The 14,476-nt window shown below is 44.1% G+C and overlaps 1 protein-coding gene across 5 annotated transcripts in view; it reads right to left on the bottom strand.

Annotated features, from left to right (window-relative positions):
• The window catches only part of CASZ1 (castor zinc finger 1), a 265,091-nt gene that overhangs the window by 47,240 nt on the left and 203,375 nt on the right, over positions 1-14,476 (bottom strand). For 2 of the 5 annotated variants that reach the window (XM_063436191.1, XM_063436192.1), the window contains exon 1: positions 2,857-3,220. The exons of 2 other annotated variants lie outside the window; for them this stretch is intronic. In XM_063436191.1, coding sequence (XP_063292261.1) covers positions 2,857-2,905 — 49 coding nt within the window. In that variant the 5' untranslated portion in view covers positions 2,906-3,220. Of the gene's footprint in view, positions 1-2,856; positions 3,222-14,476 lie in introns of those variants that run through there. One more of the 5 variants, XM_063436194.1, reaches the window with a different exon arrangement.

Raw genomic sequence — 14,476 nt, 5'->3', positions numbered from 1 at the left:
TCTTCTTACACAATCGGGAGGAGGAGAGTAAAAAACTGAATGTTTGAATAAAATCCAGATTTATTACACAACCTACAATGTGACGATCAAAGTGCAGTAACACTGCAAGACAATAAATATATTAAATCACAGGATTCCACGCCAGCAACATTATTAATAAGGGGCGCCGACTACTCATTCTACAAGAATTACTGGAATACTATACGGAGACCACATGACAACTGCTGATATTTGCACTAAATTGTAAAATATAACACTATATCAGAACAATTTAAGCCAAACTGGGCCTATCTCACTTTTCACATGGTACCTGTTGCAATGTACCACTGGACTTATATCGCATCACAAATTAGAAACATGATATCAGAAAAAACAAACGGGGCCCTATATTGCATGCATAATAAATGGTATCTTGGGGTTCTAAGTAAATGTTTATTTTGCATACAAACTTTGTAATACTCAACACAGAGCAATATACAACAATACTAAAATACATTGTTACACCAAACGAAAAAAAAAAAATGTAGACCACTCCATCTGTGTAAAACTGCAAATCCCATAATGGGAGTTATAGTTTCACAACAAATAGTGATGTCAGTCGTATAGAAACCTCAGCTATAAATGGATATAGAGCGTATTATTCAGTGACTGAAAGGCCCTGTGCTGGGTGACACATAGAGGTGCGGACCCAATATCAGGGTGTCAGGGAGCTGGGTAACACATAGAGGTGCGGGCCCAATATCAGGGTGTCAGGGAGCTGGGTAACACATAGAGGTGCGGGCCCAATATCAGGGTGCTGGGTAACACATAGAGGTGCGGGCCCAATATCAGGGTGTCAGGGAGCTGGGTAACACATAGAGGTGCGGGCCCAATATCAGGGTGTCAGGGTGCTGGGTAACACATAGAGGTGCGGGCCCAATATCAGGGTGTCAGGGTGCTGGGTAACACATAGAGGTGCGGGCCCAATATCAGGGTGTCAGGGTGCTGGGTAACACATAGAGGTGCGGGCCCAATATCAGGGTGTCAGGGAGCTGGGTAACACATAGAGGTGCGGACCCAATATCAGGGTGCTGGGTAACACATAGAGGTGCGGACCCAATATCAGGGTGTCAGGGTGCTGGGTGACACATAGAGGTGCGGACCCAATATCAGGGTGTCAGGGTGCTGGGTAACACATAGAGGTGCGGGCCCAATATCAGGGTGTCAGGGTGCTGGGTAACACATAGAGGTGCGGACCCAATATCAGGGTGTCAGGGTGCTGGGTAACACATAGAGGTGCGGACCCAATATCAGGGTGTCAGGGTGCTGGGTAACACATAGAGGTGCGGACCCAACATTTTGTTACCTTTAATCCAGAGAGGTGAGGTAGGACTTGCTCACTCCTCAGGCACTGCAAAGGCTAATTGTCTGATCATCCTATTATCAGCAGCACAAAGGTGGCAAAACAAAACAAAAAATAAAAGCACAAATTTAAGAATTTCAAGAAATATCCTAAATGCATTTATCTGGCAGGATTCCTTTAGAAAGTGCAGCGAGAACTTAAAGTGCAGCCTGACGAAACTCTGGGAAAGCAGGAAACACATCGAAGCGTTTGTGCTTTTTTTTTGTTTTCTCGTTTTTCTCTTTAAGGTGAAATTGAATAATCTCTTGGGTGTGATCAGTAGTCACCACGGAAACCCATCAGCACATGTGCTGCAAACAAGCAGGACAGCAACCGTTTCCCCAAACAAAGCCAGTAGATCAACTGCCATTCAACAGCCTTTCCCCGGCATACTATCCCTTTCTACTTCCAGTTCCCAATCAGCCCCCTACCTACAGCCCTCAGACATTAATCTGCCCTCCTTGTCTCCCGCGGCACACCTGGGCCCCCATTCCTGTTCCACCATGAGAGGGCAGGCAGAGAAAGCCAGCGAGAGTGCAATACATTGTACGGGAACAAACAAATCATTACATTGTAATCATCACCTCTTCTAAACTGCCACTGCCTTGACCTAAATTAATTAAATTCCTTTTGGGTTACACAGTCACTTCTCCATAAAACCGGAACAGCCAGGACCAGAGTTAAAACAAAAATAACCACACAACACAAAACAAGCACTTTATGAGCCATCGTTCCCAGATGCCCGGCCGCTCGGACTGAGCCCCAGCAGAAAAGGTGACCGGCAGATACCCCCCTCCTGTCACTTCCGTTACTGCTTAGAATGAAAAGTGAAAGGGGCTCGTTTCATCAAAGTAACCAGCTCCTGGGACAGGAGAAGGAAACAAATTAACTGGCATAAAACATGAGCTTTATTTTGCCATACGGAAGTGTATAAAAAGGAAAACAAACATAACAAAACAAAAAAAAAACAACAACCCACCGAAACACAACATAAGCAGACAAATAATGCAAACAAATTCTGTTTACAGCCATGAAATCTAAAACCAGCAATCAACCATCAGCCACACGTTACTTCTGGATGCAAGCCTGTTACGTTTAACCCTGTGTGTGCCAGAGGTGATCAGTAAACCCCTGGCACTCCAAGGGTTAAGCAGAGTACTCCTGTGATCACTTGAGTAGCTGACACTGTTTAACACAGCCCTTGAAAAGTGGCATTTGCTGTCAGTCAAACACGCAACGCTGATCCCATAAACTTTGTGAAAGCATGTGTGCCCGTCTGTTAGAGGAGGGCAAGGACAACTCTGACATTATTACTATATAAAGCTAAAAGCAGCAAAGCTACAGGCACACAATAGCTGTCCTCAGATACAGCCAACAGCAGTGAATCAGGAAGAAAACACACACAAAGTGACAGCAAGAGATCGTCTTCAGGACAAACTGGAGGAAAAGGAGGGAGACAAGAGCCCCGTACTCACCATAGTCAGAGAGTCCAAAGCTGAATTCACTTAAATAATCAACTTTCATAATACTTAATTAATATCTAATTGTGGCTGATTTGCCTGCTGGATCACAAGTTGTTGGGCTGATGTCACGGAGTGTGTGTCTCTGAGAGCTCAGGCAGTGGGCAGGCGGGCAAGCTGCAATTGGCAACGCCTTCTCCTGGCCCTCCCTAGTGGGCAGAGGGCAGGTGAAAGATCAGTCCCTGTGCCCAGCGCTGTACGAGAGGTGGCTGTGCACTGAATGAGCTTTCTGCTCAGAGTTGGAGAGAGAAAAAAAACAAAAAGCAGAAAGCCACACACAGACACACACAACCCCAGTCACAGAGTGTCAGCCTGTCCTATCAGTGTGTCGCTCTCACAGGGGCTGTCCTTACTGATTCACAGCCTTGTTCCCAAAGCCCAGAGTCCCTGACAGAGGAGGCGGGACAGTCACAAACCATTCCCAAACACACAGCACTGGAGGCGAACTTGCTCTATTTCCTCCACACTGACACCAGAGCCTTTCCTAGCCAGGTCTCTCCCAAACGAGGATCCTGTGAGCAGCACCGTCCACACTCACTCAGCCAAAACCTCAGGAGACATTTACTCAGCACTGTGCCCGAGGGGGAGACTACTTTCACTCCTCCGTTACAAAAGACAGCACTGGTGCACAAAGGGTTAATCCCTGTGCACTGTTCAAAAGTTCAGCAATTTAACAAAACAGACAATGGGGACACAAAACAAAGCCATTTACACCATCAAACATGGCTCCTTTTTCATCTGTGCCCTAGGGCACTGTACATATTAACAAAAAAATGTAGCAAATTAAATTAGCACTGACATTTTGTTTTGTAAATATTGGAATGGCTAGGATAACACTGTCTTTAGACTGTAAGCTCACGTGAGACCACATTTGTTTTCTGAGCTCTATACAATATACCTGTCTATACGTTACATATTATGTTTGTAAATTGCTTTATAGTCCCATTTCATAGTGATGTGAAATATTAAAAAAATTACAATAATAATTAACAATAATAAAATCAATTCTAAAAAAAGTAACCTTAAGCTGTCTGATTTTTTTAAAAGTAAACACAATTGGAAAATAAGTTTTTGACTGGCGATACAATGGTTAAATGAAAAGTTCTTAAATAAGATTAGAGAAACTTTATAATTTGGAAATAGTGATGTTATTAAAGACTTGAGAAATATACAAAGAGAGAGACAAATCTACCTATATTTGATAAAGTATTTACCAAAATAAAGTTGCGTCAAAATAAAAATATAAAGAAATGTTGTTCTGTTATATTTATAAATATCTTAAATGATTTCTTACAAGAGCGACGTTTTGTTTTCGGGCTGCCCTCACATTCATGCTGGTTCTCTGTCGATCATCATTTTAGGAATCTGTCTAGGTCTGAATTATATCATAATTGTGCTATTTTTGCCGCATGAATTCCATGATTTTATTTTTTTTGCATAGAATCTTGTCCTAGCACAGCATTATATTTGTCTGAATAAATACTCAGAATTAATAACAGAATCCCCACCCCCATCTTTTCAATGCACATAAACCTTAACTCCTTACATGCTGGGATGAATAAAAAAAATATGGCTGCGTAAATCACGCATAGAAAATGCTATCAATATCTTCAGGGTGATGGACAAATGCTTGATAAATGGAAACAATTAAAAAGATGACGAAAATGAAGTCATTTTAACATCTTACAGCACTGCTGAGAATTTATTCAATTCCAAACGGCCTGTAGCACACATTAAAAGCAGGTGCAGATTCTACTAAGCAAACGATGGTATAAAATCTCACTGAGCGAGAGATTATATTATAATAATCTGTCTCTGGAGCGCATTTTCATATAAATATATGTGGGATAAACTGTGGTTAATCTTAACTGACCACAAAATATTGGGGAAAACGACGGCGTTAACAGCCAGAAAGCATTTTAGGCATTGATAAATTTGTGTTAATTTCATTATTTTAACTCTCCAAGGGCCACAAGAATGAGGAAGCCTGGGCAATCAAAGAGTTTGAGCAAAAGATTTCAAGAACATTATGCACCCAATAGCACCATCATTGTGAAGATATGAATAGTACATGTCAGTACTAGTACACGTTAAATACAAATTAACTAATAAAATATGTCCAAGCAGGAGAGACAATCACACGGAATTGTTGATCAGGGGTATACAGAACGTAAGAATAAAACACTGAAACTTTACTGCAAAACCCATTAATACAGCGTGGGGGGGTGGGGAAGGCACCTATTCTACAACTTCATGAAACTGCCCATTAATACAGCGAGGGGGGGTGGGGTGCGGAAGGCACCTATTCTACAACTTCATGAAACTGCCCATTAATACAGCGAGGGGGGGTGGGGAAGGCACCAAATCTAAAATTTTATAAAACTGGCCATTAATACAGCGAGGGAGGGTGCGGAAGGCACCTATTCTACAACTTCATGAAAATGCCCATTAATACAGCGTGGGGGGGGGGGTGGGGGAGAGACACCTATTCTACAACTTCATGAAACTGCCCATCAATACAGCGTGGGAGGGTGGGGAAGGCACCTATTCTACAACTTCATGAAACTGCCCATTAATACAGCGTGGGGGGTGGGGAAGGCACCTATTCTACAACTTCATGAAAATGCCCATTAATACAGCGAGGGAGGGTGGGGAGAGACACCTATTCTACAACTTCATGAAAATGCCCATTAATACAGCGAGGGGGGGAGAGACGGCTATTCTACAACTGCATGAAACTGCCCATTAATACAGCGAGGGATGGTGGGGAAGGCACCTATTCTACAACTTCATGAAAATGCCCATTAATACAGCGAGGGGAGGGTGGGGAAGGCACCTATTCTACAACTTCATGAACTGCCCATGAATACAGCGAGGGGGAGAGGGGGGAAGAGACACCTATTCTACAACTTCATGAAACTGCCCATTAATACAGCGAGGGAGGGTGGGGAAGGCACCTATTCTACAACTTCATGAAACTGCCCATTAATATAGCGTGGGAGGGTGCGGAAGGCACCTATTCTACAACTTCATGAAACTGCCCATTAATACAGCGAGGGAGGGTGGGGAAGGCACCTATTCTACAACTTCATGAAACTGCCCATTAATACAGCGAGGGGGGGTGGGGAAGGCACCTATTCTACAACTTCATGAAACTGCCCATTAATACAGCGTGGGGTGGGGTGGGGAAGGCACCTATTCTACAACTTCATGAAACTGCCCATTAATACAGCGAGGGGGGGGGGGTGGGGAAGGCACCTATTCTACAAATTCATGAAAATGCCCATTAATACAGCGAGGGGGGGTGGGGAAGGCACCTATTCTACAACTTCATGAAACTGCCCATTAATACAGCGTGGGGGGGGGGGGGGGTGGGGAAGGCACCTATTCTACAACTTCATGAAACTGCCCATTAATACAGCGAGGGAGGGTGGGGAAGGCACCTATTCTACAACTTCATGAAACTGCCCATTAATACAGCGAGGGAGGGTGGGGAAGGCACCTATTCTACAACTTCATGAAACTGCCCATCAATACAGCGTGGGAGGGTGGGGAAGGCACCTATTCTACAACTTCATGAAACTGCCCATTAATACAGCGAGGGAGGGTGGGGAAGGCACCTATTCTACAACTTCATGAAACTGCCCATTAATACAGCGAGGGAGGGTGGGGAAGGCACCTATTCTACAACTTCATGAAAATGCCCATTAATACAGCGAGGGGGGTGGGGGGGTGAGACACCTATTCTACAACTTCATGAAACTGCCCATCAATACAGGGTGGGAGGGTGGGGAAGGCACCGATTCTACAACTTCATGAAAATGCCCATTAATACAGCGAGGGAGGGTGGGGAGAGACACCTATTCTACAACTTCATGAAACTGCCCATCAATACAGCGTGGGAGGGTGGGGAAGGCACCTATTCTACAACTTCATGAAAATGCCCATTAATACAGCGAGGGAGGGTGGGGAGAGACACCTATTCTACAACTTCATGAAAATGCCCATTAATACAGCGAGGGGGGAGAGACAGCTATTCTACAACTTCATGAAACTGCCCATTAATACAGCGAGGGAGGGTGGGGAAGGCACCTATTCTACAACTTCATGAAACTGCCCATTAATACAGCGAGAGGGGGGGGGGAGGGGGAGAGACACCTATTCTACAACTTCATGAAAATGCCCATTAATACAGCGAGGGGGGAGAGACAGCTATTCTACAACTTCATGAAACTGCCCATTAATACAGCGAGGGAGAGTGGGGAAGGCAACTATTCTACAACTTCATGAAACTGCCCATTAATACAGCGAGGGAGGGTGGGGAAGGCACCTATTCAACAACTTCAGGAAACTGCCCATTAATACAGCGTGGGAGGGTGCGGAAGGCACCTATTCTACAACTTCATGAAAATGCCCATTAATACAGCGAGGGGGGGGAGAGACGGCTATTCTACAACTGCATGAAACTGCCCATTAATACAGCGAGGGATGGTGGGGAAGGCACCTATTCTACAACTTCATGAAACTGCCCATTAATACAGAGAGGGGGGGTGGGGAGAGACACCTATTCTACAACTTCATGAAAATGCCCATTAATACAGCGAGGGGGGGTGGGGAAGGCACCTATTCTACAACTTCATGAAACTGCCCATTAATACAGCGAGGGGGGGGGGTGGGGAAGGCACCTATTCTACAACTTCATGAAAATGCCCATTAATACAGCGGGGGGGGGGAGGGGGGGGGGGTGAGACACCTATTCTACAACTTCATGAAACTGCCCATCAATACAGCGTGGGAGGGTGGGGAAGGCACCTATTCTACAACTTCATGAAACTGCCCATTAATACAGCGTGGGGGGTGGGGAAGGCACCTATTCTACAACTTCATGAAAATGCCCATTAATACAGCGAGGGAGGGTGGGGAGAGACACCTATTCTACAACTTCATGAAAATGCCCATTAATACAGCGAGGGGGGGAGAGACGGCTATTCTACAACTGCATGAAACTGCCCATTAATACAGCGAGGGATGGTGGGGAAGGCACCTATTCTACAACTTCATGAAAATGCCCATTAATACAGCGAGGGGAGGGTGGGGAAGGCACCTATTCTACAACTTCATGAACTGCCCATGAATACAGCGAGGGGGAGAGGGGGGAAGAGACACCTATTCTACAACTTCATGAAACTGCCCATTAATACAGCGAGGGAGGGTGGGGAAGGCACCTATTCTACAACTTCATGAAACTGCCCATTAATATAGCGTGGGAGGGTGCGGAAGGCACCTATTCTACAACTTCATGAAACTGCCCATTAATACAGCGAGGGAGGGTGGGGAAGGCACCTATTCTACAACTTCATGAAACTGCCCATTAATACAGCGAGGGGGGGTGGGGAAGGCACCTATTCTACAACTTCATGAAACTGCCCATTAATACAGCGTGGGGTGGGGTGGGGAAGGCACCTATTCTACAACTTCATGAAACTGCCCATTAATACAGCGAGGGGGGGGGGGGTGGGGAAGGCACCTATTCTACAAATTCATGAAAATGCCCATTAATACAGCGAGGGGGGGTGGGGAAGGCACCTATTCTACAACTTCATGAAACTGCCCATTAATACAGCGTGGGGGGGGGGGGGGGTGGGGAAGGCACCTATTCTACAACTTCATGAAACTGCCCATTAATACAGCGAGGGTGGGGTGGGGAAGGCAAGGGACAAACTGCTGTACCTATTCTACAACTTCATGAAACTGCCCATTAATACAGCGAGGGAGGGTGGGGAAGGCACCTATTCTACAACTTCATGAACTGCCCATTAATACAGCGAGGGGGGGAGGGGGAAGAGACACCTATTCTACAACTTCATGAAACTGCCCATTAATACAGCGAGGGAGGGTGGGGAAGGCACCTATTCTACAACTTCATGAAACTGCCCATTAATATAGCGTGGGAGGGTGCGGAAGGCACCTATTCTACAACTTCATGAAACTGCCCATTAATACAGCGAGGGAGGGTGGGGAAGGCACCTATTCTACAACTTCATGAAACTGCCCATTAATACAGCGTGGGGGGGTGGGGAAGGCACCTATTCTATAACTTCATGAAAATGAGAAAAGCGTCACACGGAACAAAATGCATAATATGGAGGTTTGTCCTTCCCCCACCTCTTCCATCGCTTCATTGATGGATTTGAAATAACATTTCAACATTGTATTGATTATTCCTCTGGAAGCACATTCTTTATGGAAGTAGAGTAGAGCGCAGATATCTCTTTGTTGGCCTAGGTTTGAACGCACAGATACAAAAAAAAAACTATTCGGCCATTCTCTATCTACAAGAACAGGTTTCATTCACAAAAATACGGATCTACACTCTCCGTTCAGCATTACCAGAAGTGACGCCCACAGAGAAGGATTAATATGCCTCATGGCCCTAAGCAGGGTACCAGTCATTATGCATACAGAGATGGTTCATGGTTCCTATTATGGCTAATCCTGCTATGCTCCCGCTTGGAGGCTTCCTATGGGTTAAATATTGGCAATATTTAGTTTCAAGGACAGACACTCTGAATGTAAAGTGTACAGCTATAGAAAATAATAGCTGCCAACTGGCCTGGACGTCCGGAGATAGTCTCTCATGGTTGTTTCCCACCCAATCTCCTGTCCTTCGAGTCTGTTTATACAGGGAGTGACAGTTTGCTTGTCACTAAAAGCCTAGCACTACATATCTATTCATTAATAATTAAACTATTTTTATTGATAATGTCCACTTTGCAGTTTATAAAAGTTAGGTTTGGTTTACAGGTATGTTCCCCCTCCCCCAAATGTTGTGATTGAGCCTCCTAACTACTTTTGACCAAATCTCTCATTTCTAACCAGCAAATAAATACAAATCTGTAATTTCTCCTTTCCTCTTCAGATTACGTACTTTGCCCGATTTGATAATATGAATTGACTGGGACACCGTTTCTATTTCTCCTGCCTTATGTATCGTCTATTTTATTACACCATGCTGAATATTGCACTGTTAAATCTCAATCAATAAAATTAAAACATTAAAAACAAATATATAAATTAGATAATCTGCATGAGAAATGCAATGTTCGTTTCATTATCATGCCTGATAACTATTTGCATCACAAATGCATGTATGATATTAGTGGACCACCTTGTATCAACATTGTAACAACACTGAGCACTATAACCACTACAGCTCGCTGTACGCTGGTACTTCCAGTGTAAGAAGTTAAACGTTTTTTTATGGTTTGACTTCTTACCTGGAGTGCAACAGGCGTCGCTCCACATCTCAACTGTTGACACAGGAGAGTCAGAGGTGAGCTTACAGCAGTGCCTTCCGTTAGCTCTCCTGAGCTAAATCCTGCAATGCTAACTCATTTGCTTTATCCCTAATCCCAGCCTGGTTCCCTCTTATTTTATAACATGCCCCTCCTCCCTTTACATGTTATCAGTGGTTGTAATTATTCTTTAATTCTCTCCATATCCCCCTGCGTGTCTCAATTCACCCTTTAACCCTTAAATTGTAAGCTCACGGGCTACCTTGATGAGCATGTTGTATAAAAGTGCTTCGATTATTGATCTCAGCTCATGAGAAGAATCCTCTTTTCCATTTGTTTTATTCTTTATATAATATACAATTTCCCGAATTGTACTACGCTACAGAGTAAGTTGGCTCTTTATAAATGTAAGTAATAACAATAAAGTTAAAAATAACTGTTTATGGTTTTTGACTCTGACTTAGCTAGGTGCAGAGGTCAGACAAATATAAAAAAGACATAACCAGCTCTTACCATAGTCAGTGAGAGTCTGGCTGAGGTTAAACAGCTGATGTAGAGTTTAACTCCTATCAACCGTATTCAATGGCTGGCAGAGCGTGATGAGAATTGTAGTCACAATAACTTTTTATAGCAAGTCATTATTTTAATGGACAGATAAAGAGTAATAAATAAAAATGAAATTTGAAACAATACAGCTCTAAAGTATGATTTTTTAAATAAATCCTTAAATCTTAAATAAAAACACTAATTTCTAGGAAAAACTTTGGACTGGAGATTTGTCCCCGGTGCTTTCACGATAAGCTACTGATTGGACTTCAAGGAACGAAGTGCTGGGCTAAAAGGGGTGGGTCTGCAGCCAGTGAAAAGTCAATTTTTACAACATGGGGAATATTTGTGCATCATTTGGAAATTACATATTACTTTTGTAATGATTAAATATACAAAAAATATTTTAAAAATATGCATTTTTGAATAGGTTCCTTACAAACTGATCAGAGATATACATTTTTTTTTTTTTTCCAAGATATTTTATGAATCAAATTTCTCGACTGGCATTATTTGTCCTTTGCAAAACAAGATTTTGCTGTATTTAGAGTTTCAGCTCTGAGTGTAACAGGAGGCTCAAAGACCCCGGCAATCACAGACCTGAAATGTTTGCAAACTGTAACAAGTTCACCATAATGAGAAAGATGATTAAAATGACACTCTACTGCCACAATCAAACAAGAAAAATCACTGTTTAGTACATAGAATTCCATGAAAACGTGCACCTTATTATTTTTCATTGGGGTAGATCTAAAACAGTTTCCAAAAATGACAGTTCTTTTGCCTGCTGCCTTTGCAAGCCCTCCCCTTGTAACCCCGCCCAGACTTTCTGTGGCTGTCCAATCACAGACTTCCCAATGCAGCTCAATGAGAAGTCTTTACAAAGCAGGTGCTCTGGGCAATTGCTGCCTCTTGAATTTAGTTCCACTGAGCTAACCAAACCAGGAAGTAATAGGAGTGTCTGTCTGATTGACAGCCAGGGGGGAGTAACAAGGTTCATTTATAAAAATGGCAATATTTGTTGAAATCTGCACTTTTTATAAAATGAAAAAAAGAGGACACAGTCTATAACAAGCTAAACTGTTTTTAGGGGTCTAGAGTGGCCCTTAACCCCTTAAGGACCAAACTTCTGGAATAAAAGGGAATCATGACATGTCACACATGTCATGTGTCCTTAAGGGGTTAAACACTCCAAGTTTTGTGTGGACAGCTGTCAAATATTTGAGAGGGGAGAAATCTAAGTTTGTAAAATTCCCTGCCTGTTGCATCACTCTCTACCAGTATGTGAACCAATTAATTTACCATAAAGTGAAGCTGTGCATGGCAAGAATTTGGGGAGTGGATATTTACCACCTGCATTGTATTGGTTCCTAGGTAGAAAAGTATATAATAACATATACAGGCTGCAAATCATGAGAAACAGTCACAGCTTCATTCACTTAATACAAAGAGGAAACAGCTTAATGTGCCCATTAGTTTACAGTTTCAGGGCATGTCTCGCACATCTTAACACTCATATTAAAATAACTTCCAACAAATAACCTTATACCCATAGTCCTCCTGGAAGATGAAGTCATTAATCCGCGCAAAGGCATAGAAAGGCACAGCTCAGCTGCCACAATGCTTTTCAAATATCTACTTTTTGCAATTTGTGAGGGTAAATGTAGAAAATTTAAAATCCCCCTTTTTTTTTTTTAATTCTTTATTTTTGTTGTGCTTTGAATTAAATACATGCTTATACCGCCACGATAGCTGGTACAAGCCGATGGACTAATACAAGATGAACAGTAGCATGGCAAGCGTTAACAGCACAAATTGTATAGGTCAGGTTAGAAAGAACTGGCTATAACCTTAATTTCCACCAGGCTAATAGTTTTGAAGAGTAAGATAGACAGGTTAAGAAAGATCTGAAACATTCCAAGACTAATCATGGTTTAAGCCTATGAGGTTAGCTGATTGAGTGTGTGAGCGTAGGTATGGTGTCTGCCTGTTGCCCTGTGCCCTTAGTGTAGCAGGTGAGGTTATCCGGGGGTAAAGTGGCATAATAGCAAGAGGTATGATGAGGCATTGCTATGTTACATGCTTTGGAGTTGCGTGTGTGTATAAAGAGGTTTATACATGAGGGTTTCCAGGCAGGCGGGCTTTGCCTTGGTAAGTGAGTGGGTGACAGGCTGTCTGAGAGCGTTAGTAGTGTGAGTAGTAAGGCATTGCAGATGTGGGAAACGCGTATAATGATATTGCTAACTAAATAAAAATGTTCATAACAGTGGGTTTTGTTGTAAAGTTCTGCGTTGCCTGTGATTCTCTGTTGAGGAGATTGCTGTGCGTCCATTGCAGCAGAGGTTTTGAGTACAGACTTCTGTTAGTCCCAACTTGTGAGTTCACTTTTAACCTATGCCCAGCGCAGGGAGAGGTGTCAGAGGTGTTTGGAAGTCCTGCTGGGGGATTGTTGGGTACAGCATCACTGGTTCCAGCGGTCAGTTCGCCAGCCCGTCGTTGTGGAGTTCCGCTTTTATGGCGTAGGTAGGTGGAGTCCCTCTTTGGCTCTCTGGGGCTTTCCGCGGTGTCAGGTTAGTACGGAGCTGTGAGGGTAGCTTGCTAGTGTGTGGTCGCTTTATGGGTCTCTGCTTCAAGTCAGTGCTTTGAGAGGCTTGTGGGCCACCTCTGGTTGGGATGTGTATGCAGTGCGGTCTTGCCTGTTTGAGCGCGAGCGGGAGGGGTCTCCTTCTCCAGCGCCATTTTGTGGGTCCCCTCAGGCGGGGGCCTGTGTGTCTGCAGTGGGGACTTGCGAGTTCTTCGGCGGGTATGTACGCTGGTGCCTTGGCTTGTCGCTCTCTGCTGGCCAATTTCGCCCAGAAGGCGTCGAGTAGGGCATCGAGCTTGGTTAAGGTTTGATGCCTGTCTGTTTGGCGGTTGTGGTTACATGAGGCGTCAGCCATCTTGAGGGCCCGTGTGGCAGAGGGCTGCCTGTGCGGTCCCGTTATCAGCGCTCGTCTCGGCCCCGCTGCCTGGAGAGTTTGGACCGGGATCACCCCCACCGGTCCTGAGGGGGAACGGGTAGCTGGTGGTTTGGTGTCTCCGGTGTAGGGGCGAGGAGTGCGGCCGTCTCCCCCCAGCTCCATCCGCCGCAGGCTACCGCCTGCTGCCTTGGTTACACGGTTGTGGGATGCACTCAAGTTTGGTATCGGGTGATTCACTGGGTGGCCCCCGACATGGGTAGCGTATCCCGGTGTCATTACAGGCTTGTAAACGGTGAGTTTTTCCCCTTGAAGCAGTTTGTTTGGTGGAGCTTCTCCACCATGCAACTGCTCCGTTTGCAGGTCAGGCCACGCCCCCCGTAAAATCCCTTTTAAATGTTACATTTATTGCTAGATGGAAAATCTTCTAAAGAACCAAGCCAACAGATTGTTATTTTAGCACCAACATGATCCTTAGTCTCGTACAACGGGGAAATAAATATGCCAAACATACAATCTCATTTCTATAAGAGCCGCAAAGTCAAAGACTGACTATTTGTACACAAACTTATTACACATTAAAAATAAATACAATTCCAAGCACATAAAGGTCTCACACTTTGCAATTCACACATTGAACGTACGAGAAAACTCTTATGGTACTTGGTGCCAGCAAAGTTAACTCGTATCAACCCTTCCACTGACAATAAATGTTGGAGAGGACACACGGATGTAGGAACAATGCTGCACATCTGGTGGCCCTGCTCAAAAATCAAC

Source organism: Pelobates fuscus, chromosome 11 (genome assembly GCF_036172605.1).
Source record: "Pelobates fuscus isolate aPelFus1 chromosome 11, aPelFus1.pri, whole genome shotgun sequence".
In the NCBI taxonomy this organism is placed as follows: domain Eukaryota; kingdom Metazoa; phylum Chordata; class Amphibia; order Anura; family Pelobatidae; genus Pelobates; species Pelobates fuscus.
The sequence above is the reverse complement of the archived record's forward strand: the minus strand, read 5'-3'. Positions and strand labels throughout refer to the sequence as shown.